The 24,481-nt window shown below is 52.2% G+C and overlaps 9 protein-coding genes across 9 annotated transcripts; 3 read left to right on the forward strand and 6 right to left on the reverse strand.

The window, feature by feature from the left end:
* Positions 1 to 891: 891 nt before the first annotated feature.
* On the forward strand, positions 892 to 2,694 carry CAOG_05252 (delta-24-sterol methyltransferase). Its single transcript, XM_004346887.2, has 3 exons — positions 892 to 1,311; positions 1,469 to 1,674; positions 1,809 to 2,694. Exons 1-3 carry the CDS (start codon positions 1,176 to 1,178, stop codon positions 2,523 to 2,525), a joined length of 1,059 nt encoding a protein of 352 aa, XP_004346937.1. The 5' UTR covers positions 892 to 1,175; the 3' UTR covers positions 2,526 to 2,694.
* Positions 2,695 to 2,761: 67 nt separating this feature from the next.
* On the reverse strand, positions 2,762 to 4,498 carry CAOG_05253 (voltage-dependent potassium channel protein; the record flags this gene model as incomplete). Its single annotated transcript, XM_004346888.1, has 2 exons — positions 2,762 to 4,295; positions 4,482 to 4,498. The coding sequence occupies 2 exons, from the start codon at positions 4,496 to 4,498 to the stop codon at positions 2,762 to 2,764; spliced, it is 1,551 nt and encodes a 516-aa protein (XP_004346938.1).
* Positions 4,499 to 4,923: 425 nt separating this feature from the next.
* On the forward strand, positions 4,924 to 7,547 carry CAOG_05254 (hypothetical protein). The gene is made up of 4 exons (XM_004346889.2): positions 4,924 to 5,927; positions 6,081 to 6,293; positions 6,399 to 6,627; positions 6,777 to 7,547. The coding sequence occupies exons 1-4, from the start codon at positions 5,111 to 5,113 to the stop codon at positions 7,378 to 7,380; spliced, it is 1,863 nt and encodes a 620-aa protein (XP_004346939.1). The 5' UTR covers positions 4,924 to 5,110; the 3' UTR covers positions 7,381 to 7,547.
* Positions 7,548 to 11,131, reverse strand: CAOG_05255 (hypothetical protein; the record flags this gene model as incomplete). The annotated part of the gene is made up of 6 exons (XM_004346890.1): positions 7,548 to 9,123; positions 9,517 to 9,600; positions 9,854 to 9,937; positions 10,348 to 10,431; positions 10,868 to 10,951; positions 11,040 to 11,131. 6 exons carry the CDS (start codon positions 11,129 to 11,131, stop codon positions 7,548 to 7,550), a joined length of 2,004 nt encoding a protein of 667 aa, XP_004346940.1.
* Positions 11,132 to 11,997: 866 nt separating this feature from the next.
* Positions 11,998 to 12,427, reverse strand: CAOG_05256 (hypothetical protein; the record flags this gene model as incomplete). The annotated part of the gene is made up of 2 exons (XM_004346891.1): positions 11,998 to 12,008; positions 12,100 to 12,427. The coding sequence occupies 2 exons, from the start codon at positions 12,425 to 12,427 to the stop codon at positions 11,998 to 12,000; spliced, it is 339 nt and encodes a 112-aa protein (XP_004346941.1).
* Positions 12,428 to 15,011: 2,584 nt separating this feature from the next.
* On the forward strand, positions 15,012 to 17,634 carry CAOG_05257 (hypothetical protein; the record flags this gene model as incomplete). Its single annotated transcript, XM_004346892.1, has 2 exons — positions 15,012 to 15,416; positions 15,532 to 17,634. 2 exons carry the CDS (start codon positions 15,012 to 15,014, stop codon positions 17,632 to 17,634), a joined length of 2,508 nt encoding a protein of 835 aa, XP_004346942.1.
* Positions 17,635 to 17,695: 61 nt separating this feature from the next.
* On the reverse strand, positions 17,696 to 19,416 carry CAOG_05258 (sterol-4-alpha-carboxylate 3-dehydrogenase; the record flags this gene model as incomplete). The annotated part of the gene is made up of 5 exons (XM_004346893.2): positions 17,696 to 18,600; positions 18,685 to 18,757; positions 18,831 to 18,904; positions 19,010 to 19,192; positions 19,408 to 19,416. 5 exons carry the CDS (start codon positions 19,414 to 19,416, stop codon positions 17,848 to 17,850), a joined length of 1,092 nt encoding a protein of 363 aa, XP_004346943.1. The 3' UTR covers positions 17,696 to 17,847.
* A 518-nt stretch (positions 19,417 to 19,934) lies between these two features.
* CAOG_05259 (hypothetical protein) lies at positions 19,935 to 21,335 on the reverse strand (the record flags this gene model as incomplete). Its single annotated transcript, XM_004346894.1, has 2 exons — positions 19,935 to 20,559; positions 20,710 to 21,335. The coding sequence occupies 2 exons, from the start codon at positions 21,333 to 21,335 to the stop codon at positions 19,935 to 19,937; spliced, it is 1,251 nt and encodes a 416-aa protein (XP_004346944.1).
* Positions 21,336 to 21,488: 153 nt separating this feature from the next.
* On the reverse strand, positions 21,489 to 24,350 carry CAOG_05260 (rho GTPase activating protein). Its single transcript, XM_004346895.2, has 7 exons — positions 24,194 to 24,350; positions 23,815 to 23,922; positions 23,413 to 23,628; positions 23,144 to 23,261; positions 22,773 to 22,982; positions 22,329 to 22,659; positions 21,489 to 22,189 (listed from the first exon to the last, which is right to left on the reverse strand). Exons 1-7 carry the CDS (start codon positions 24,263 to 24,265, stop codon positions 21,760 to 21,762), a joined length of 1,485 nt encoding a protein of 494 aa, XP_004346945.2. The 5' UTR covers positions 24,266 to 24,350; the 3' UTR covers positions 21,489 to 21,759.
* Between the last annotated feature and the right edge of the window lie 131 nt (positions 24,351 to 24,481).

Genomic DNA, 24,481 nt, shown 5'->3' on the forward strand with positions numbered 1-24,481 from the left:
AAGAAAAAGATGGAATGAAGTGAATGCTATTATGGACAACAACAGAGGCAACAAAAGAGAGACATGGTACGAACGTCAGTGGGGATGGAAAAAAGTGCCGACGGTGATGTCGAGGAACGGTGGAAAACCAAGCCGAAAAGTTTTGAAACTCACATTTTTGCTGGAACGCGTGGAACGCCCATGAAAGGACCTACATGCTCAAAAGATGTTGCCAGTTTAAACATTGAAATGAACCGACACTGAGACACTGAGCAGAGGGACGATGGAGAGCGAGGCTCAGCGACGTAGGATCAATTTGACGGTTCGGCGCTGAAATGCTGGGATAAGCCTGCCACGCTTCGTTGCTGCTGATACAACAATACAAATGAACAATCGCTGGTGAATCTCACACTGCAGTATACCATGATGACACCGTGGATCACAGTCGCTGAGATCACACATTTCAGTTTTTGACATGTACGAGCGAAACGCCGATCAGCGTCAATTAAAGACAAAAACCTCCGTGCCATGCGGTCTTCCTCCTGTTTTTTTGTCGACTCGACTTTGTGCTCATCGTTTCCTGTTCTCACATTGGTCGCATTGGAGCGGGAAAGAAAAAGAAAAAAAAAAGCGAAAAAAGGGGAAAAAAAACTGCCTTGGTGGGATTTTTCACTCGCGCTTTTTGTCTCGCTCGCTGCCATTCATTGCATTGGCTCGACTCGCAGTCTCCGTTCATTACATGCACATAGGATTACGCACTCATCCACCCCCACAACGTCAGGCACAAACGACGGAATTCAATACAAAAAGAAAAAAAAAAAAGCACAAAAAAAGCACACCACTGTTCGCTGAGCTCGGTTTGGCCAATCAGTTCGCTCCAGCCCGGCGCCGTCCAGCAATGCAACGTATGCCCGACACATTGCCTCGCTCGCCAACCCTTATTTGAAAAACCCGACAGTCGTTTTTTTCTTTCTTTTTCTTTCATTTTACAAGGAAAGCTCCATCTCGGCATACGCTCGCTTCGTTGGAACAGCGATTGATACCCTTTCGACCCTTCAGCTATACTTTGCCTGCTATTCCTCCGAGGACAAGAAAACCCGTCACGACAGAAAAGCAATAGTTTTTTTTTATTCCGTGACCAGCACCACTCGATATTTTCCCCCCGATCATTGACACACACATACAAAAACAACAAAATGTCTGATTCTCAAAAGCCGGTTGCCTCGACTGCAACGTCGCTCGTGCCGACTGCCTTCCTGAAGGGCTCGATTGCCCGCGACAATGTCTCGACGGTTGCTTCCGAGTACGAGGCCTTCTACGACGATTCCAAAAGTAATGCAATGACGAGCGTTTCGCACCTTTTTTTGTTTGTTTGGTTTTTAGCTTGGGTGTGAAAACATCAGACCATATTGCAGTATTCTGTTCCATGTCATCCTTCCTGTACCTCACCATCACTCAACATGGGCTGCACTCTTTGATGAATTGACAGAGGACCGCGTGGAAGAGCGCAAGAGCATGTACACGACGTTGGTCAACCACTACTACGACCTTGCCACCGACTTTTACGAGTACGGCTGGGGCCAATCCTTCCATTTTGCACCGCGATGCGCCACCGAGAGCTTTGTGCAGTCGATCGTGCGTCACGAGCACTACCTTGCTCTCAAGATGCGCCTGCAGCCTGGCCAGAAGATTGCTGTAAGCAGAAAGCTCAAACAACCACACGAACACAAAACATCCGAACAATGTTGGTACAACACTCACGCCTGACTCTACACCTTTCACTTCACTGACACACACACACACACACACACACACGCTTCACTTTCCAGGACTTTGGCTGCGGCGTCGGCGGCCCGATGCGAGAGATTGCACGCTTCTCGGGCGCTCATGTGGTCGGCATCAACAACAACGCCTACCAGATTCAGCGCGGCGGCATCCACAACGCCAAGGCCAAGCTGGAGGCGCAGTGCTCCTTCATCAAGGCCGACTTTTTGCACGTCCCTGTGCCCGACGAGTCGTTCGACGGCGCGTATGCCATCGAGGCGACTTGCCACGCCCCGGATCGTGTTGCCGTGTTTAGCGAGGTCTTCCGCTCGCTCAAGCCCGGCGCATACTTTTCCGGGTACGAGTGGGTCATGACCAGCAAGTACAACCCGAACGACCCGAAGCAAGTCCAAATCAAGAAGGACATTGAGGAGGGCGACGGTCTGCCCGACCTGATTTACGACCACGAGGTGGTGGACGCGCTCAAGAAGGCCGGGTTTGAAATTGTCGAAATCTCCGACCTGGCCGAGACTGGCGACATTCCGTGGTACCAGCCTCTTGCCGGCAGCTGGTCGCTCAGCGGCTTCCGCATGACCTGGCTCGGTCGTCTGTGCACGCACGCGTTCGTCAACGTGATTGAGACCCTGCGTGTTGCTCCCTCCGGCACCGCCAAGATTAGCAGCGTGCTTCTCAAGGCTGCACAGGGTCTTGTGGCCGGCGGTCAGACCAAGATCTTTACGCCAATGATGTTCTTCCTGGTTCGCAAGCCCGAGCGCAAGTAAAAAAAAAAAAAAAAAAATGCAAAGTTTCGGTTGTTCGGCAATTGACTTTGCATCATGTAGTGGTACAGCAATTAACAACGAACAGAAAAAAATACACTTGTAGCAAGCATTCGACAAAAGAATTGACCAACACTCGCATTCATGTCCTCACCAATCAAGCACAAAAAACAACCAACAAAAAAAAAAAAAAAAAACTCAATAACAAAACTGTCAACTTCAAACCTCACCCACCAATGCTACAGCTTGCTTGACTTGACGTCGGGGATGTTTTGTGCTGAGAACTGCTTGGCAAGCTCCGGGTACGTGACCAGAATGGAGTCGATAATACCCGAAAACCCTTCCAGCGTGTTCTCAAGCTCGTTCATTTCCTCGCGGATGGCTTGGATGCGCTGCGCAGTGGCGACCGTGAGCTGCACCACCAACCGCACCGTGTCAGGATAGTCTTGGGGCAGCGGGCTGGCCAGCAGCTTGGTTGGTCTGTTGATCAGCCCAAGCGCCTGGACCGGAGCATCCTCAAGTGCATACAGACCTGCGCGAAGCTTGTTGTCGCGAGAGTCCCAAAGCTGCTTGGCCAGCTTGTACTCGTCGTACACTTCACCCAAATTGGCACTGATGATGGTGATGGGAAATGCAATCACGAGTAGACCGCACAGCATTGTGAGCGCGCCCACCAGCTTGCCACCGGGTGTGACGGGATAGGCATCGCCGTAGCCAACGGTGGTGAGTGTTGTGATGCACCACCAGAACGAGGCCGGGATGTTCTGGAACGGGGTTTCGTACTGGTTGCCGTTAAAGTCGCACACATACAGGTTCGAGGCATCGTCCTCCGTGCAGACCGAGGTCTCGGCGTAAAAGATGCACGACGAGAATACGACGAGCGCCATCAGGACGAGCAGCAAGAGCATCACGACGCCCTCCTTGGACCGCTTCAAGGCAATGCCCATGAGCCGTAGCTTTTCAAGCTTGTTGGACATTTTGAACAGCCGCAGCACACGAATCAATCGCAGGATACGAATAATGGTAATGATGCCAATCTGGCCGCTGCCGAGCGCCGCCTCGAGGATGAGGTCGACAAAGTACGGCAGAATGGCCAGAATGTCGATAACGTTCATGGGCTGAATAGCAAACGCCAGGCGGTTTGGTGCGGTCGCAAGGCGGGCAAAGTAGTCAATGCAAAACCCGACAATGACAAACGTCTCCAGCCCAAACCAGGCATCCCGCTGCGCGCTCGTCAAGTTGAACGCCTCGACCGTGCCCAGACAAAAGGTAAACGTCGACAGGACGATGAGCAGCATCATAAAGATGGACCACAAGTACGCCGACTTGGATGAGTTTGGATCGGACAACCATTGAAAGACGCGCTGCTTGAGCGTGTGAACTTGCTTCCCAGCGAGGAGCTCTGCGGCGTCCTGCGTGCTGTCGAGGACCTGCTTGGCCTCGGTCGCCTGCTCGGCCAGCTTGAGTCTTGCCTCGACGCACTTTTGCGCCTCGAGCAGGGCCTGCAGCAGCGGCGTTGTCTGTGCAGAAGTAGCGGTGTGACTCGAAGCAGTCGAAGCAGCAGTCGAAGCAGCGGCCGTTGTCGAAGCGCCAGTCGCACCGGGCACCCGCAGGTCCGTCGCGGGCACGGCTGCTGGGTCATCGTGGAAGACACTGGGCGACGCCTCGTCAGGCAGGCGTGGCGACGGGGACCGCCTTGGGCTGATTCGGCCGTCTGTGGCACCGGCTGCGAGCGCCGACTTGAGGCTCTGGCTGGACGGCTGCCGTGCGAACCTGTCCGGACTCCCGCTGGCCTTGGCGCTGGGATTATTGCTGCTGCTGTTGCTGCTGCTGTTGTGGCTGTTGTTGTAGACGTCGAGGGAGCGGTTTTGCATCGCCATGCCGCCGTCGGTGCTCGGCGGACTGAGCGAAAGCTGCGTCCCACCGCGGCCGCCAAGCACACGCGCTGCAACCGCAGACTCGACGACGTGCGACATGGGTTATTTGGCGATCGTGAGCACAAGTTTGATTTTTGAGTTTGGAATTCCGAGTTCCGAGGGGTTGAAGTCTGAGGTTCTGAGGTTCTGAGCGTTGGTTTTTAAGGTTCGTTTTGCGGTGATTTAGTTTTGGATGAACGCCTTTGAGAATGGGAACTGAGCATTGAGCTATTTTATTGGAGCAATTTCGTGCATGTAAGTTCTAACTCTACAGAGAGCAGGGTTGTATTGAGCGGGGGGCTGGGTAGTGAGAGCGCGTTGAATCGAATTGAACTTCTCGTCCGTCTCTCGCTCGCTCTGGTGCTCATTTTGTGACGGTGATTTGGAGGCATCGAGACAAGCTCAGGGCATTGACAGTCAATCACTACTGTACCTCGGTTGAATCAAACCGACTTGACGCTTTGAATGAAGTCAATCCTCTTTCTCGCTCATTCAAGTCGTCATAACGCTTCATACGCCTCGTACTGGTCTCGAGACTTGGTCTGCTTTCGTTGGAGCGACCTCTCCGCTTTCTTTTGTTCTCATCTGAAAACTCTGACAAATTTGATCATCAATCTGAGCAAATTCTGAGCAATTCTGAGTTTGCGGATTTTTTGTTTTTTTCATTTTGCGATGACCGCCTACACAACTACGAGTGCTGCTACGGCTGCTGCTGCTGCTACGGCTGCTGCTGCTGTGGTTGTGCTTGTCGCAGCACTCGCATGCCCTGGCTTGGCGCAGCAGAGCATTGTTGCGGGCGTCCCGGTGCTCAGCGCGCTCAACTCGACGGCAGGACCGCAGCGATTTGTGCTGTGGTACAGCGGTGCAGACAACGTCGCATACCGCGTCTCGGCCTCGTTCAGCAATCTGGCCACGCTGAGCTACACACGAGATAGCACGACGGTGTGCTGCGATGGCGTCCAAGGATTTGCTCAGCCGTCTGTCGGGTGGACGTGTCCGTACAACCCGTCACCCGCCGCCGCCGCAAGACCCGCATACGAGGTGATAACCATTGCGGCAGTCGCAGGCTCGAGTGGTGCAAGCAGCGTGGTCAACTATGCCCTGGTTGTCCAGGAGCTCACAATCGCCAATCTCAAGTTGCCAAACGGAATCCGCGTTGCCGGCATTCTCGACCCGTACCAGAGCCAGACCTATGTCATCTATCCCGGTAGCGATACATTCATGTTGTCGTTGCAAGTTGCCGTGCCAAACTCGGGTCTGCGGCTGTTTGTGGGCATAAACGCATGCCCCAGTCGTTCCCAGAATCCGTTGGTCACTTTGACATCGGCAACGACCGTCACGCGCGTTCTCTCCTATGCGCTGTCGAGTGCCGACCCCGTGTACTTGACGGTAGCACTGCCACGTCCAGCGTCTGCGTCGACTTCCAGCTCTGTCGCTCACTATTCGATTGGCTATTGCTCCGAGATGCCCTGCGTCATTCTCGACCGAGGTACGTTGCTTTGCTGTTGGATGCCGTTTGTGTTATGGGATCGTGGTGGCGTCAAAGCGACAGGTACCAGCCTTTTTGCGTTGCTCATCTCACTCATCAAATTGGACGATGCCGGTGTATGCTCGAAACCAATTTCGCCCGTGGACTTTGCAGGCGACTGCCCTGCAGGCTGCTCCGGGCACGGCCAGTGCATCAGTGACAACACTGGCTTTGATTCTTGCGTTTGCAATCCGCCATGGACAGGCGCCGAGGATTGCTCCATTCCAATAGTGGCTTGTGCGTCGGATTGCTATGGGCGCCGGGAATGCGTTCAAGGCGCATGCGTTTGTCAAAAGGGCTATGCCGGTGCCAACTGCGACCCTATCAGTATGAGCTGCTTTGATGGAAGGATTGGATTGTTGGTCGTTCTGCGTTGCGGCGGGGCTGATTCGTAGCTTTGTGTTTGGCTCATCGTCGGTTTGCACCTCGTAGCCTCCTGCTTGCGCACAGACAAGTGCACGTCACACGGCGTGTGCATTGGCATGACATGTCATTGCGATGATTTTCATGAAGGCGAGGACTGCTCGCAAAAACGGCTCTTTATTGGATACTCGTCGTCCTCCGATTCCATTTCTGGAACAGTTCTCGGGCTCAGCTGCGCTGGACTGATTGTGCTTTTGACAATCGTAGCCTTTGTCATGCTGGCAAATTCGATTCACATGTACGCAAAGCAGCGAATCAGCTTTTTTTGTTGTTGTTGTTGTTGTTGTTGTTGTTGTTGTTGTTTTTTTTTTTTTTTTTTGTTGTTGTTGTTGTTGTTACTTTGCGTTGAACAAACTCACCTCGCTTGATGCATGCCAATCTCGGTAGTCGCCGTATCGATGCAAGAGCCACTCGCGTCGTGCTCGAGCCTGGTGCTCCTCCTCCTCCGCGGCGGACGCGGCCGACGACTCGAGAGCCAATGAGTTCGGAAGCGGCAGATGCCGCTGCCGGCGCTGCGCTATCTGGAATTATACCGAACGCCACTGCCTTGTTGCAGCATTGGCGAAGCTTATTTGGAGACGCACCGCCACGAGCGGGCTACTCGGTGCAGTTGGACGACCTCGAGCAACCGCCAGAGTACACACCCACTATCGCGCACCCGACGACTTCCGCCGACTCATCACCAACAGTTCCGAGACCACTGCCTCGAGCGACAAGCGTTGATGGTACACACGCACCTGCTGCTCCAGTTTCATCCACCCATTCGTACCCACCTGCAGTCGCTGCTCGCCCTTCCATGCTCGATGCCGTCCATGCCGCGCAGCAACTTGCCCATCGTCTTGCATCATCATCTGGAAACTCTGGCGCGAGCTTGTCGCCGGATATCTCATTGATCGATTTAATGCACTCGGAAGGCAGCGAACGTGAATTGACATTGCGGGAGCTGCCTCCTTCCTACGACGACTCGATAGGGGCGGGGTCGCCACCCTAGCACCGAGTGTGGCAATCAACTGTACAGATACTTGTCGTTTCGGCGCTTTATGTTCGTCATCTAAAGGAGAAATGCGCGACTTTGTAAAAGATGCTTTGTGTTCGCATGGATACGAGAAATGCAGAGCCACGATGCTTTAAATTCAATACAACAATTGTAGTTTGGCATCAATGATCCAATGTAGCAAGGAGGGTACCGAATGATGGGCGATCTTCAGCTGCTTCTTCAAGACACTCAAGTGCAAGAACGACAATCTTGTGGATGCTCTGGCACTCTGCCTCAGTTAGAATGAGTACTGGATCCAGCATGTCATTGATGGTTTGGTTTTTCACAGCTTTTCGCGCGTTTGACTTCATGCGAATGCTGGCCTTCTCTGCCGTCACCAATTCCAGCAAAATCATGCCAAAAGCATAAACGTCCGTTTTGACGGTCATTTTGCTCTCCGCAAAGAACTCGGGACACATGTACACCTTTGTGCCTTGAAGGTGCGGGGTGGGCAGGTAGCTCGTCTCATGGAGATGTTGGGCAGCACGGGCAAGACCGAAATTAGATACTTTGGCCTCGAGAGAGGCATCTAGCAAAACATTGTCTGTCGTCAGATCGAGAAGGATCAGAACATGATCAGGAAAGGCTGTCTGGACGTAGTTCATGCCACGGGCGACACCAGCCGCAATGCGGTGGCGCTGGTACCAGGTCAGCGGAGGCGTGCCGTTTTTGCGATCCAAGCGATCGCGAACAGAACCATTGGGCATAAACTCGTACACCAAGCAATACTCATCGTGACTGTTGGCATAAGACAGAATCGCAACAATGTTGGGGTGACGGAATTTAGATAGAGATTCCAGCTCTGATTGAAACTCTACATAATGCTGGATCAATTCGGCGGGCAGCCTCTTGATGGCGACAGGCAAACTGGCGCCATACACGCGACTAAAAGTTCCTTCGCCGAGCAGGGAATCCGCAGCAAAATTGTTCGTGGCGGTGAGAAGAGTCGCGAGAGGAATTTGCGGGATGTGTCCGTCAGAGTTGAGAGGTTGATTGTCGATCCGACTTTCCTTGGCAGTGAGTTCCTGCTCTCTAGCAACAAGCTCCTGCTCTCGGGCAACAAGCTCCTGCTCTCGGGCAACAAGCTCCTGGTCTCTGGCAGCGAGCTTCTGGTCTCTGGCAGCAAGCTCCTGATATTTGGCAGCAAGCTCGTGGCGAAGCTGTTCCAGCTCTTGATCTTTGGCATCGAGTTCGAATGGCTGCGCAAAAATGCTTGCTGGCTGAGTCATACTGGCGACCGACTCGACACTGAACGATCGCTCTTTAGCATGGTACACAAGCTGTTGTTCCGGAGTAATCGGCATCCCTTGAGCAAAGTTCGCGGGTTGTTCTTTCAGCAAGCCTTCGCCGGCTGCTATCAGAGTGGCCATGTCGAACAGACGATGCCAATGTGCGATCTTTACGTTTGAGTTCATGCTGGGAATGCCTGCTGTAGAAACCTTGGTTTCAATCAGACTACTGTGTTCGTCGTGGACAGCCCCTGGAAGAATTGTCTGCGCATGAATCTCTGCGATCGGGGGTTTGACCGCTCGACCCAAGTCAGTTGTTTCGTCAGCTTGACGTGTGTCCATTGGCACCAAGGTCCGTGATTCTTCGGCAACTGCGGATAGAATTTCCAGGTTTGCGCCCGGATTGTTGTCTTCTGGACTCGTGACCATTGGCTCGGGAACGGATGGCGCAGCAGCACTACTTGTACTGCTGCTTGTGAGTGACATGATGAAAAGTGGAAAAACTGATTTAATGATGTACCCACCTCGGCTTAAAGGAGTGCGACGTTCTTCGGAAGTTGTTGAGATGCTTGCGCAAGTCGAGGTCAGAGATGGAATCTTGAGCGGCACTATTGTACGGATCAGTATTCAAGAGGAGAGTGTCAGTATCTTGCGGTAGAAATGGTTTGACGTACGAAACCGACGGTGTTTTACCAGAGAGAAGTCAGCGTTGTGTTTATTTCGAGTGCTTCAGCAATCGCCAGCGCTCCAGCATCGCCAATCTGATTGTTCCCCAACCTGTCCGTCCCTCCATAAATGAGCATTGTGAACGCCCTCTGCAAAAATCACCCACTCACAAGCATCGGTGAAAGCGAGGCCTTACTTGAGATCAGTCAGCGATGTGTTCACTTTGAGTGCCTCAGCGATCGCGTGCGCTCCCAAATCGCCAATCTGATTATCGAACAAGCTGTCGCCCCAATCAGTGAGCCACTCTCGATGTACTCTCTGGAAAACACCACTCACATGCATCAATCAAAGTGAGATGCCTTACTAGAGCCTCTTCACCGTCTTGTTCACTTTGAGTGCTTCAGCAATCGCGTTCGCTCCAGTATCACCAATCTGATTCCGGCCGAGACTAAGCATTTCCATCTGTGAGCATGCTTACTACCTTCTGCTGAAATCAACCACTCACAAGCTTCAGTAAAAGTGGCATCCCTTACTTGATACGAGTCAGCGTCTTGTTCACGTTGAGGGCCTCAGCAATCGCCTGAGCTCCGGCATCGCTAATCTGACTATGGTGGAGACTGTCCATGCGCTCCATCAGTGAGCATTCTCACTGCCCTTTGCGGAAACTACCCACTCACATACATCGGTGAAAGTAAGATGCTTTACATGAGCTCGGTCATCGTCGTGTTCACCTTGAGAGCCTCAGCAATCGCTTGCGCTCCAACATCGCCAAATTTATTATCACTCAGTCTGCTCATCCCTTATCAGTGAGCACGCTTACTGCCCTCTGCTACAATCACCCACTCACAACCACAGAGATGACTTACTCGAGCTTTGTCACCGTCGTGTTCACCTTGAAAGCCTCAGCAATCGCTTGCGCTCCAACATCGCCAATTTTATTATCACTCAGTCTGTCCATCCTTTATCAGTGAGCACGCTTACTGCCCTCTGCTACAATCACCCACTCACAACCACAGAGATGACTTACTCGAGCTTTGTCACCGTCGTGTTCACCTTGAAAGCCTCAGCAATCGCTTGCGCTCCAGCTTCGCCAATCTCATTCCAGCTCAGACTGTCCGTTCCCGTCCTCGTCAGTGAGCACTCAAAATGCCATCTGCAGGTTCACTCGCCCACACGCCTTGGTTCAAGTGAGGTGCCTTACTCGAGCTTTGTCACCGTCTTGTTCACCTTGAATGCATCAGCAATTGCGTGCGCTCCAGCTTCGCCAATCTCATTCCAGCTCAGACTGTCCGTTCCCGTCCTCGTCAGTGAGCACTCAAAATGCCATCTGCAGGTTCACTCGCCCACACGCCTTGGTTCAAGTGAGGTGCCTTACTCAAGCAAAGTCACCGTCACGTTCACTTTGAGCGAAATGGCAATCGCCTGCGCTCCAGTCTCGCCAATCTTGTTATAGTTCAGACTGTCCATCTCTCCATCGGTGAGCACTCTCACTGTCCTCTGCAAAATCACCCACTCGCAAGCGTCAACATCAAAACGAGATGCCTTACTCGAGCTTGGTGAGTGTCGTGTTGACCTTGAGTGCCTCGGCAATCGCCTGTGCTCCAGCACTGCCAATCTGATTCTGATGCAGACTGTCCATGCGCTCCATCAGTGAGCACTCTCACTGCCCGTTGCGGAAGCCACCCGCTCATATGCGTCAGTTAACGAATGATGCCTTACTCGAGCTCAACCAGCGTTGTGTTGACCTTCAGTGCTTCAGCAATCGCTTGCGCTCCAACATCGCCAATCTGATTCTCACTCAGACTGTCCATCCTTCATCAGTGAGCACTTTGAATGTTCTGTCGAACATAGTCAAAAGTGAGATGCACTACCTGAGCACAGTCAACGTCGTGTTCACCTTGAGTGCCTCCGCAATCGCCTGCGCTCCAGCATCGCGAATTTGATTATCGTGCATACTGTCAATCCCCTCCACCAGTGAGCCAGTTTGAATGCCCTCTGAAATCACTCACAAGCTATCAGTCATAGTAAAGTGTCTTACCGTAGTTTGGTCACCGTTGTGTTCCGTTTAAGTTCTTCAGCAGTCCTTTGCGCTCCAGCAGCGCCGATATGATTGTTCTGCAAGCTGGCACCGCTTTCAATGAGCGCTTCGCCTTGACAAGATTCATTCATAACCATCAGCGAGGGGATGACTTACTCGAGCACACCACCCACCACAGTGAATCTCTGCCACTGGACAGGACGACGTTTCAAACGTCCTTGCTGTTTCGAAAGGAATCCCGATACATTGATAGACATCGATGACTGTTCAACAGTCTTATCAGACTGATTGTCGTCGTCGTCGTAGTCGACGAAGCGTCGACATCGAATTCGAAAAGTCTCGGCTGTTTCGAAAGGAATTCCATGCTTGAAATTGGCGAAAGGAATTCCTTGCCATCGCTTGACTTTCCCAACTCCGGAGCAGAACGAGCAGTTGAAGCGTCGACATCGAATTCGAAAAGTCTCGGCTGTTTCGAAAGGAATTCCATGCTTGAAATTGGCGAAAGGAATTCCTTGCCATCGCTTGACTTTCCCAACTCCGGAGCAGAACGAGCAGTTGAAGCGTCGACATCGAATTCATCATCTCTCCAAGGATCTTTGCGCCACATCGGTCCTGCTGAAATGCGTTGAAGCATTGGGTTTAGCGGTGGCCTGATAGCACGCCATGGTCTGTCTCTGACATCGATCTCGTCGCGTTGGACGGAATTCTCAGGTGCCTTAGGAGGGACTCTTTTCGCTGAACCTTCAACGGCCTTGTCAGACTGATTGTCATTGTCGTTGTTGTCGTCGTCGTCGGAGTCGACACTGTAAACGCGTGCATGCGAAACCTCGTCCTGCCTCTTGGCTCTCGCGCGGCGGTTCTGGAACCACACTTGGACCGACTGGAAACTCAGCTCGAGTCTCCTGGACAGAGCAATCTTGTCCTCGGCAGACGGCCACGGGTCGACGTCGAAGAGCATCTCCAGCTCCCTCACCTGTTGCTCTGATATTTGGGTTCGGCGGCGCTTGGAGGTTGGCTGGGTTTTCACTGCTGGTGGCTTGAACGCGCCCGACTGAGTGGTAGACGACATGGTTTCCATGTGATACATAAATGCAATGTAGACGAGGACGGGGAGGAGGAGGAGGAAGAAGAAGAAGAAGAAGGTGTTTGAGGGAGCAAGCAGCGTGAAGGGAGAAAGAAAAAAAAAATCGATTAAAATAATCGAAAAAACAAAAACGTAATGAAAATGACTGCAGCTTTTCAAAATCAAAAAGCAGCTCAATCAATAATCAATATTGTGATGTAGAGAACAAGGAGAAAGACGCGGCTGAGGGAGAAAGAGAAGGAAGGAAGGAAGGAAACAAACAACTCAAAAGCAATCGAACAAAATACTCCTCCAGAAAAAAAAAAAAGACAAAGTTAAATGAAAATGACTGCGTCTTTTCAAATAAAATAAAACAACAGCTCGATCTAGCTTGTCAGCGAAATCAATAAATCAAGCAAAAAAAAGGCTTACGAAATTGGGTTGACTTTTTGTTCCTGAGGGAGCTTTTGGGCAGCGCCTTTCCAGCAGGTCGGGCATGCTTGCCGCGTGCGCCTCGAGGATGCCAATAAAGTCGTGATGAAAGCCATGCTGGTGGCGGAGCGCAATGCACTCAAGGGAGACGGGCGGCACAGCTTCTTTGGCCCTACGAAAGGAACAAAAAAAAAAAAAAAAAAAAAAAAAAAAAAAAAAAAAAGGAAATCGAAAAGCTCGTTTACAGTGGCTGAAAAAGCCTCCAATGCAGGACTCACACATTGGAGACGACCAACTCCAATAGCTGACACAATTTTATGCTGGTGATTGCCGATGATTATTGTAAATGTTACACGACGAGCTTGGTCAAAGGGGAAAGTGAACGAGACGGTTTGTGCTATTTGCTGCGCTGCGAGTTCAGCCCCATTCTCTTTCGCTCTTTCGCTCTCCGTCACACCCTCTTCCCCACCAGCGTTATTGCAGCTTAATTCATGCGTCATCATTGCCGCGAACGCCGTTCAACCACACACAGCTCCAAACTCGTCGTCCCACTTTCGATTCTGTGCGCCCAGCACTTTTGCGTTGCTTCTCACCTCCGTTGACGTCCAGCCCCCTGCCAGCAAATCCAGGATTTTTGTTTTTGCCCCAATAGAACTCTGGTGCCAATCCCGTCCACCGCCCGAGCCTGGTGGCTGTGGAATCGGATTGGCAACGGTGGTGTGACGACTGTTTGCGCGGCGTCCAATCGGATGCGTTGTCTGAAACATGCGCCTTCAATCTCGGAAAACGCCTTTGATTAAATCATGGCTTTGTGCAGTCTTTTTTTTTTTATTTTTCAGCCACCACATCGTTTTCAAAGAGCACGTTGGTTTAGCGAGATCACCTCCTGCCTTGCTGCTGTGCTTTGCTCTGGTAAGAAAGCGGCTCGCTGCTCCTGGCTTGATAGACGGCGTGGAAGTTTGGCAACAATCCCAATGTCCCAGTGTTGCGTTTGTTTCGATGACACGGGTTCTGCTCGTCGCGCACTCGCTCGTCCTTTTGTGCCCACACTCTTGAGACAACGCGCACTGCAGGGGGTGCAGAGCGAGGTGTATTGAGGTGCTCAGCGTTGAAGCGGGGAACAAAAGCGTTTGGTCTTTCAACGCTCACTGCTATGGCTTGCGACTCATGAGTTTCATCAAGTGAATGAATACAACAAGCTGGACAAAACAAAACAACAACAACAACAAAACTTCCGCTCTTCTGTCTGAGATTCTCGCATTTCTAATTTTTTATGGTGTTTTTTTTTTTTTTCAAAAACAAAATTATGGATATAAATGTTTGTTTTTATTTTTCCCTCCTTGCATTTTCCTCCCTTAGTTTCGATTCATCACCTTCTGTTCGGGGGACCCAACTGACAACTGTCACCGCAAACAGCGGATTGTCAAACGATAATCGCTGCTGACCCTTGTGGCTGTCATATGCGACAAATCAGAGTGCGAATTCAATGCTACAAAACCAACCGTGTCATTTTCACGCTCTCACCCTCACCTCACTTTGCGCGCCTCTTTACCCAGCGATTGCTCTCGTTTGGGGGGGGGGGGAAAGTTTTGTGATGTGATTCTTCAACGATCTGTTTGTGTTCTCTGAATTCATCAACAATGGAAGAATCAGAAGAAGAACAGCGGCAGCAAAACTGATAAAAACGAGCAACAAATAAAAAACCCGGTGTAAAAAAAAAAAAAAAAGCGTGAAAGAAAATCACGTTCTGCCTGTTTTTTTTTTTTTCTTCTTCTTCTTTTCTTTCTGTTCAGTCAACATTTTTTCCTTCCATTTCGCTTCTTTATCATTTGAGCAGCTTCTTTATCTCGTTGATCTTTGGTCTTCGATTTTCAGCACTGCTCTCAACCACCCGTCATCCACAACAAAACAATAATAAAAGAGCCGAGCGTTTTTTGGCTTGGTTTGGCTTGCGGCGTGTTTTTTTGTTTTTTGAAGTGTATTTCAACCGCTTGGACCCGACACCCAACAACCAACCAACCAACCAACCATCATGCAAATCGCTGCTTCATCACCTCCCTCTCCATCATCATCGCCTGATGCGACTGGAACGGCGGGCGGCGACCATTGCTGTGCATTGAACGCCTTCTCACTCTGCTGCGTGCACTTTTGCCGCCACATGTCTGCTGCTGCTCAAACCGCACGTACGTCCGTTCACAGCCCGCCTGCCAGCACTGCCCCTTTGCATCACCCTCAGCATCAAGATCGATCTGGCATCCCGATCCACTCGCACCCATCCAAACTCCTCGACACCAGCGAGGGCAGTCGTGTCAGCACTACCGGCGGGAAGAACAACGGCAGCAACATCAATTCGCCGGCGGCTGTAAAACCGACGCTACCACGAACAACACCAACCTCCGCCAAGAAACCGCACGCGCCAGCCGCTCACGTTGCTACCACTGTGGCCTCCTCCACCTCCCTATCATCAACATCGTCATCACCATCATCAACGCTTCTTGCGATTGCGACTACTACTGGCACCTCGAACACCGGTCAACCTGACAAGAACATCCGCCTGGCTGAGGTAACGAGATTTTTTATTATTATTTACCTCACACCCTCTGCTTTTCCGCCCACCACTCCACCACCAACCACCAACAACCAAGTACTCACCCTGACCAACTTGTCTTGCTACACAGACGACCTCCACTCAACTAGGACGATCGCAGCTGGAGCAGTTACACTTGCAATTGCAAACAGCCGCCAATCTTCGAGCAAAACTCCAGCTTCAACAACAACAACCACCACCCAGCAGCGCGGATCACCTCTGGCTTGGCACCACCTCCTTCACCGCCAAGACTATTGAATCATCGTCCACCTCCGACTCGGACTCTACCACCAGCAGTAGTAGTACGAGTCATTTCGATTTCCACCCAACCTCTGCTTCTGCTTCTGCTTCTGCCGCCGCCGCTGCTGCTGCTGCTCTGGAAATGGTTCGTCGTACCCAGTTTGTCTGCGGCCACGAAGATTGCTTGAAGCGCGTCAAGCCAAACAAGCGCAACAACGTCGAGTCGCACGTCTGGATGCAACACCTGCGCCGCACGACGGCAGGCTCGGAGACGGTTCCCTACGTCGCCAAGCTGCACAAAGACCTCGTCCAACACCTCGTCCTGCCGCTCGACGAGTTTATGGGCACCACCACATCGCGTCTGCGCCGCAACGCGCTCAAGACACGCACGGGCGCTGGCCGCGCATATTCGATCGCCGCCCGCCGCCGCCGCGCCGATGGCATGGATTCGGACGAAAGCGACTATGACTCGGAAGAGGAAGGCAACTCTGACCTCGAGCTCGAGGATGACGTTGATCACGTCAGCATTGGCACCAAAAAGTCCAAGGACACACACTCCACTCCAAGCGTGCACCCCAGGCCGGTCGCTGGCGCGGCTGCTCCCTACACCATCAGCGACGCGCTCTTCCTTCCAGCGGGAGCCGACACGTCCATGTTTGACATGTCTTCCTCCTTTGCCGACTTTGACTCGTTCTCTGGCGCGGTGCGCATGACAGCAGGCCCAGCATCCGTTGAAAGCTGCGACTCGGTCAGTAGCAGCGCCATTCGTGAGGCGGACTCGTACCTTCAGCTGAGCGCTGCCGACTCGGACAGCAGCCAGGATGGCACTCCACTGGACAACAGCAACAATAACAATAACAACAACAACAACAACAACAACAACAACAACAACAACAACAACAACAACAACAACAACAACAACAACCAGGCTGACCAGCATCGCCAAGAATCTAACGTGAGCGTTGCTGCTGCCTCCGACAACACCGATGATGGCACTGTCATCGAGTCATCGGCACACAGCGAATCCCGAAACACTTCCACCATGACCAACACCCGCCCACGTTTGATTGATCACCACGTTCGCGACATTCAGCGCCAAAGCCGCCGCACAGGCCTGACTGGCGCGATTCCTCCGCGGAAGCTTGCCAGCAAGGAGCACGCTCGCGTTTCACCCTATCCGGCGACCGCTGAATCGGTCGATTCCGTACAACGCTTTGGCGCGTCCCAGCAGCAGCAGCAGCAGCAGCAGCAGCAGCAGCACCAACAACAACAACTACAACGGCCGAGCATCGTCTCGTACTCTGAAAGCAGCTGCAGCAGTGACGACACCGCCTCCGAAGGAGACGACGACGAGCTGCAGCAGGGCCAGACGTACCAGCCTCTGCAGCCTGCCTATTTGGCACAGCCCACGAAAGAGCAGCACCCCCACCCGCAACAACACTTTATTCAACAGCAACACGCACCCCAGCAACAATCACCGCAGCCCAAAGTCGATCGTCTCATGTCGCTCGCAACTCTCGCCGGAGTGTGCATGATGCAGGAGCAAAGCGCTCGTGCGCGCCGTGAAAGCGAAACTCTTGCGCATGTTCCCCGTGAAAGCGAGACTGCCGCGCACATCCCGTGGGCGTTGAACGGTGCACCAAAGTTCAACTCTGTGCCCGCCTCGCCGCACTTGATGCCATTCTACCCTCAGTATTCGCACATGCACCCCCAGCAGCAACCGCAGCCCCAACTCTTCACATACGCCTATCCCTCGCAAGGCTCTCAAGTTGTTGCCATTTCGCCAATCATTGTGCCGACGGCGTCGCCACTATTCCTTGCCTCCGATGGCTCGCAACCATTCACTCCCCGTGGTCATTGGTCGCCAAGTCGCCGAGCATCTTCGCCGCTTGGCTGGTTCCAATTGCCTCCAGCCATGATTCCCCCATCCGAGGCACACGTCAAAACCCTGTAGATTGATGCGTACATTTCCATTTGATACGACAGTTTTGTCCCGTGGGCTATTGTTTGATTTTGTTTGATTTTGTTTATTATTTTGTGAATCAATTTAAGTGCTTTTCAGTTTCACCACTCTGGACATCTTCTTCTACATGGCGCAGAACCAAAAACAAAAGGCAAACAGTCGCACCGGAAAGAAAAACACCAAACAAGAAAAAAAAAACCCCAATCACTTTTGCTTTTTGGAGGGCTTTGCGGGCGCTGCCTTGGGATTGCGCCACTGCTCGCAGGTGGCAATGGTTTCTGCGATGGCATCTTTGAGACTGATGACTGGAGCGTAGCCGAGATCCTTCTTGGCACGGGCGCAATCGTACGAGTGGTGCGTTCCAGCGAGCGCGACCGTTAATGGCGTAAATGTCGGGTTGAGCTTGGTGATGGGGCTGAGCAGCTTGGTGATGAGGGCAAGAACGAGGGCGATAAAGTACACGAGCCAGTACGGAATGTGCAGGTACGGCGCTGGATAGTCGAGACCGACAAGAATTTGCTCCATAAATCCCCAGAAGCGGATGGGCTCGTCGTTGGTAATGTGGTACGCCTTGCCCGCGACCTTGGAGCCGCACGTAAGCTTCTCGGCAGCCAGAATGTGGCCATGCACAACGTTCTTGACGTAGGTAAAGTCGACGACATTTTTGCCGTTGCCGATAATGTATTTCGACTTGCCTGCGCGAGCCATGGTGGCCAGTGTCGGCACGAGATGGGGGTCGCGAGGACCAAAGATGCCATGTGGGCGGATGGCGACTGTGAGGAACGAGGTGGCTTCCTTGCCCGTGTCGTTGTTGGCATCGAGGACAATCTGCTCCTGCTCGGCCTTGGTTTCAGTGTACGCGTCGATCGGGGGATTGGCGTATGGCACATCCTCGTTGGCCAGCTCCAAGTCGGCGCCAGCATAAATGACACTTGCGCTGCTCGTGACCACCATTCGCTGTGAGGGAGAGTTTTGTGTTTTGGTTGGTGAGTTTTCGAGTCAATCATGACGATCGCAAAATCAACATCCTCTGAGCTTTACGTGAACGCCCGCAGCTTTGCAAGCCGCGACAATGGTCTTTGTGCCATTGACATTGACATCGATAAAGAGGGCTCTGTATTATTTAATGTCAGTGAGTTTGCTTCCACAAAAAACACTTGATAACGTTCACAACGTGTTCAACGCACCGGTTTTTGCTCAATGGAGCAGGAGTCGCGCAGTGGAACACGACATCAATGCCGCGGAGTGCTGGCAGCAAATCCTGCCCAAAAACAACCAAATTCACAAAGACATGTCAAGTCTCAGTGTTACAAAATTTGCTCTCAGTGTGAATTCTGAGGCGAGTTTTTGCTCCAGTTCTGCTCACCTCCTCCTTGCGAAGATCGCCAGTAAAGAACGGGATGCGAGCGTCGTCGAATGTCTTGCGGACGTCAAACACGCTTGCTTGCCAGCCGCGCGCGAGGAGCTCGTCCACGAGGTGCCGTCCCAGAAATCCGCCGCCGCCAATGACGAGCGCCTTCAATCCCGACGCCGACGACGACGACGACGACGACGACGACGACTGTGCCCAACCCCCACCACCGAGAAATCCGACCGATCAAGAGTTCATAACGACAAGATGAAGAAGCAACGGCATACTGCGACTGTGACTGTGATGGATGATGCTGAAGCACGAATTGGAACACGAACATCACGCCATCTGAATCTCACCCCACCACACACCACCATCTCCCCTCTCCTACCCCCCCACCTGTATTCCCTTACCGCTCCCATCCCAATCACATCCGACTGTTACAGCATCCTCCAATCGTCATCTGTCATTCTTTGTCTCATTCGTTGGCGGAGGTTTTATTTTGTTGAAAAGTCAGCTTCCAAAAGTAAAATTTTCAATTCCCCAACCTGCTTGCGTTGCGTTGACATTGCTGATATTGAAACAAAAAGAATGGACTGAATATGAAGAACTGGTCGCAGGAAATAATCTCAGAAATAAAAAAACCACTCAGAAATAAAAAAACCACAAGAATCACTCCGCTGTTCAACTCTGGCGCGGCATGAAAGTGAAGGAAACCCCATTGTGCTTGATTCTGTTTGCATTTCCATTCATTTTGCTTGAAGCCTCAGGAGAGCCGAAAAGCAGCTTTATTACAAGATCACTCGATCATCTCATCGTGTGTCGCGTTCGATCAACAACAACAAATAAATAGTCAAATCTCAGAAAGCAACTCGCGATGCTGTCTGTCTGTTTCAAATACTGTGCTTTGCGCAACTTTTGCCCACAAACAATATTGCGACTACTGCGGGGACGCCTCGACGTCGCATATTGTGCCGAATACCATGTCATTCACCTTGCACAATTCGAGCGTGGAGGGATGGTAGTAGTCTTGGCTGAGAGCCTCTGCGGGCGGGACAAAGCCGCCGATGGCGGTGAAGGCGTCAATGCTATGCCAACCGCCTTGCCGTATGAGCAAATTGTGCGCAATCCAGTTGAGCTCGGCAATGCGCTCGTTTGTCATGCATTGGCGGGTCCGGTCGACGTGAGGGAGCATGGTCGACACCGGGTTGATGTTCCGCCAGTACAGCTGCTGAGGCTCAAAGCCCAGCATTTCTTGGAACACCTCTTGCCACCAGGTCATGCTGTAATTGAAGTAGGATGGAGGCATGACGCGCGTGTCCCACAGGCCAGCGTTGATGACGACCACGTCGGGCTTGCGAAACAGGCTGTCGCGTTTAGCTTCCGGAATCAGCGACTCGTTTCGGGCTTGCGACTCGGCATCCAATTCGAAGAATAGGTTCTGTCGCTCCGAGTCTGAGAGAGACATGCCGGCGACGATATTGTCGATGGTTTGCTGGCCGCCCGAGGTTCCAATAAACCGAATCGTAACGAGAAACTTTCCAAAGACCAGGAAATCTTGGTTGCTGTGTTTGTTACGCATTGAACAAGCACCACCAACGCCGAGCAAAGACAGAAGTGAGTGCAGTAAGATTGCGCCAAAAATAACCATGACCTCGCAGCAACGAGGAGCGCATGTTTGCAAATTCTCTTCATTTTTGATCAAGAAACTCAACTAGTATCGCTTGAATGGCACGAAACCGCCAACTCTTTCCGCCGAGAGCAGCAGCCTTTTCTGTTGATCCTGGGGCATTTGATGGGTAAAGAACTCGTGAAACGTATTCCGCGTGACGGAATCGCCCAGCACAATGAGCCAGCGACTGCGGTTGAGGCGCCGCGAAAAGCACTCCTGCAGGTCCTTTGGGAAGCACGAGGCAATCCGGCGATACGAGCACGTCGATAATGCCAACTGCGTAAACCGTGGATCGTGCAATCCGGTGGCTGGAGCCGGTCCATTGGGACAGGGCAGATGCTCAAGCAGCGTGTCACAACTCCCGTGGGAGGTGCACACTGACTCTGGGTACGACCACGTTGCCGGCCGCCCGTTCGCAGCACGATCACTCAGCGATTTAGTATGCGGTGGACCGACCGGCCACTTTGGGCGCCAGGTCTCGAGCTCGAGCAGCAGCGCGGCTGGGTCATCAAACGTCCACGTCGCGTGTGTCTCGGTATACCCCGGATTCTGCTCGACGGTGATGACTTGGTTGAACCACATGGTAGGATTGGGTTGTGTCAAGTACAGTCCGCCGAGGATGACAAAGGCGGTGCACGCGATAAACACGGCAACCCGAGTCTTGGTCATTTTTGCGGTACTTGTTGTCAAAAACTACGGCACAGCAGACAACGTCCAAGAACGACCATGCAACAAATCAGACTGCGAGTACAACAATAATGCGGTACGGGGACTATCGAAAAATTACAAATTGAAATCAATTCGTACAATTGAAGGCGAACGGCTGTTGGACGGTTTGATTCTTCTTAACAAAACAAAACAACACAGACAAAGGATATCAGGCAAAAATTCACTCTTCACACTCGCCAGGAGTTGAGCTCATGAAAACTGACAAAGAGACAAGTACACAACATCACAAAGCTTGTTAGCTTGTTGGAAAGATACATTAGCCGGAGTGGGGGGGGGAGGGAAAGGAAATACAAAAAAAAACTGCTTGTTGCCGCCTGCGGCCGAGCTGTCAGTCCTGTGTACAGTTGTTTTTGTGTGTGCTTGTTCACGACGACGCTGATTTCAAGCCGTCCTTCTCCTCGTAGTCCTTGAGCTTCCGCTGGAGCTCTGCTGAAACGAGCTCCAGATGTTGGCGTGTCTGCCATTCTTCGAGATACCTGATTTCCGCCATTTTGAGTCGCTCTTCCAAGTTGGCAACCTTGGCTTCGAGGTCTTTGACGCGCGACTCTGCTACCTCGGCGACCGATGCACGCACAGTGTTTGAATGCTGCACTGGAAACGCATCAGGCTGGAGGAAGGGACTGGCGGACGAGGGGCCAGGGGACAATGGCGTCGGGGACGTGGGACTTGACTCTGCTTGCGAGCTCTCTCGCCTGACACGACCACTGCGTCTGTCGCGCGCGGTTGCGTCCTCGTCGTCCGAGTCGTCGGACAAGTCTGCTTCAATCAGGGTGGTCTTGCGCCAAGACGTGCTCCTACGGATAGTCCCACAAGCAAACAAACAAACCAACAAACAAAAAAAAAAAAAAAAAGAAAAAAAAAGGAAAAAAAAAAAGTGAGTGGAACTCTGTTGCCAATAGGTCCACGTTTTCGCCATGAACACGGCACGCTTACCGGGGAAGAGCCTTTGGGACGCTGAGATCAGAGAACAGGATGTCAAACTCTTGCAGAAACATTTTGACGACCACATTGATCATTTTCGACAAGCCGAGCTGCGTGAGAGGATCGTCGTGGTTTTGGCGGTCGCGCAACAGACATGGGCCAAACACGGTGGCCAAGTTGTCAATGCCCATGCGATTGCTTGCTTCGTGGACCAACACCTGCCGCAGGAATTGACACAAAAATCGCAGAAGAGTGACGTTGCAAGGTGGCAGTTTACTCAATAGCGCCCGAACGGGCACGAGTAGAGTAGCATGGTCTGTAGTGGCGGCATTGTCCGTGTAAACTGTCATGGCGAAGAAGGAGTGAAAGAAGAGCAGCAAGTGAGTGAGAAATTTCAACACATAAAAACGTTAATTAAAAGCCAAACGCATGCAAAAAATGGGGGACAAAACGTACTCTGCGCTGCAGCGATAAACTCGCCGTGGTGTTGAAAGGTTAGAAGCGGCTCTGGAAGCTCTCGGAGGTACATTTTGAAGAGGGCAGCGCCAACGTGAACATCTGCTTCGCCGTCCAGCTCGGGGTTTTCGCCTTTAGCGAACTGCTCCTTGAGCTTGTTGATACGAGCGGCGAGTCCCGATTTGCGGAACAGGCCTTCCTCTTTCAAGCCTGCGTGTGCGCGTAAGCATAGGGAAGGCAAACAGAGGGCAGTGGTTAGGATTCGAGAACGAAATTAAAATAAGAGACCAACCTCTCGGGAACCGCTGTCATCTGAGGCCAAACTCTCAACTCGAGTCATGTGAACAACAACAACAAGGCATCTTTCTCACCGAACTGCACCAGGTAGTTGAGGGTCTTTTCGACAACCATGGGCACTTGGTCGTCCGTGCGGCCCTCGCGCTCCAGCGTCGCGGCCAAATCCGTGCCAAACATGCCACCTCCACGAGGCTGTTCCAAGGGTATCCCAGAGCATAAAAAAAGAGAATCACCGACCGTGTGAGCAAAACCAAGCAAGTTTCATCCGTCAACGTTTGTCGGGCAAAACTTATGCGACAAAAAACCCGAGAACAGCAACAATATCGCTCAGTGGGCCCCCTACCGCATAGCACTCCTTGCGAATGTACGACAGCCATGTTTCCATCTCGGGCTTGGTGGCGGCATACATGATGAATGTGCGATGGTTGTCTGTCATCATGGTCTTGGTCTCGCCGCCTGGAATGATCTCAAAGCAGAATCGCTTGCGGGGCTCCTGAGACTCGGGAATGACACGCACCTCGTTTCCAAACAGCTGAATGGCAGCCAGCGGCACAGCGTCCTTTCGATCCATAACATACAGAGGAGAGGGGGTTTCAATGGATGTGTCGTCATTGAGTGAGAATTGAGGACGGAGCGGAGAGGCGGCTCGGCCACCCAGCGCCGCCGCCGCCAACCAACTCAATCCCAAGCAGGACCACACGTCCGCACACTGCAGATATACCGACGCTGAGCGTTGGCTGTTTACCTTGGGATCTTTAAAGTAAAAGATCTGGTTGGCCGAAATGGCAAACCAGCGGCGCTTCCAGTTCTTCCGCCTGCCGCCCTGCTTGACGAGCCAGCCCGTGTGGACAACCTGACCATACCCATACCATACCATACCATACATGAACGTGCAGCAGTGCAGGTGAGCGAGGGTCGCGCGTTGGTCGACAAGGGGGGGGGGTCTCAAATTTTCAAACCGCCTCAGAAACCACCCTTCCCCCTCAACGTTCCACCCGCTCCAAAGTTCGCCAATGCACTTCTCAGCCCAAGAGCACTCGTTTAAGTGGCTTGAATGAGCTTTTGAAATGTATCGTTCAGGGGACGAGCGACAAGACACGAAGTTGGAGCTTTTTTCGGATTACCGGCTTGTTTTGGTGCCACAACGCCGAGTCTGCAACCGCTGTTGCTGGTGTTGTGGTTTGTGTGTCAGTCATCGGCAAATGATTCCAAGAAGAAAGGAAGGAAGGAAAAAAAAAAGGAGCAGAGTCTGAGAAAGCGCGATTGAGAGAAATGCAAAGTTCAACAAGAAAAGACTGGTCTGGGTTCGATTCGAGATGGGGTGAAATGCACAGCAGCAAGTATTATGACGGTTGATGCTGCTCCTGTTTAGATCAATAGGCAGTCGGCCAAGACGGGAGCCGGGGGAAAGG

The sequence above is a fragment of the Capsaspora owczarzaki genome (genome assembly GCF_000151315.2).
Source record: "Capsaspora owczarzaki ATCC 30864 unplaced genomic scaffold supercont2.8, whole genome shotgun sequence".
NCBI classification, from domain to species: domain Eukaryota; class Filasterea; order Ministeriida; family Capsasporidae; genus Capsaspora; species Capsaspora owczarzaki.

Bases quoted from the DNA above. Each gene is read 5' to 3' on its own strand.
- CAOG_05254 (XM_004346889.2), top strand. From the start codon at position 5,111: ATGACCGCCTACACAACTACGAGTGCTGCTACGGCTGCTGCTGCTGCT. The intron at 5,928-6,080 runs GTACGTTGCTTT...TGGACTTTGCAG, and splicing joins CTGCGTCATTCTCGACCGAG to GCGACTGCCCTGCAGGCTGC. The intron at 6,294-6,398 runs GTATGAGCTGCT...TGCACCTCGTAG, and splicing joins TGCCAACTGCGACCCTATCA to CCTCCTGCTTGCGCACAGAC.
- CAOG_05260 (XM_004346895.2), bottom strand. From the start codon at position 24,265: ATGACTGACACACAAACCACAACACCAGCAACAGCGGTTGCAGACTCG. The intron at 23,923-24,193 runs GTAATCCGAAAA...GGGTATGGTCAG, and splicing joins TGTGGCACCAAAACAAGCCG to GTTGTCCACACGGGCTGGCT. The intron at 22,190-22,328 runs GTAAGCGTGCCG...GACTATCCGTAG, and splicing joins GTCCCAAAGGCTCTTCCCCG to GAGCACGTCTTGGCGCAAGA.
- CAOG_05252 (XM_004346887.2), top strand. From the start codon at position 1,176: ATGTCTGATTCTCAAAAGCCGGTTGCCTCGACTGCAACGTCGCTCGTG. The intron at 1,312-1,468 runs GTAATGCAATGA...ATGAATTGACAG, and splicing joins CTTCTACGACGATTCCAAAA to AGGACCGCGTGGAAGAGCGC. The intron at 1,675-1,808 runs GTAAGCAGAAAG...TTCACTTTCCAG, and splicing joins AGCCTGGCCAGAAGATTGCT to GACTTTGGCTGCGGCGTCGG.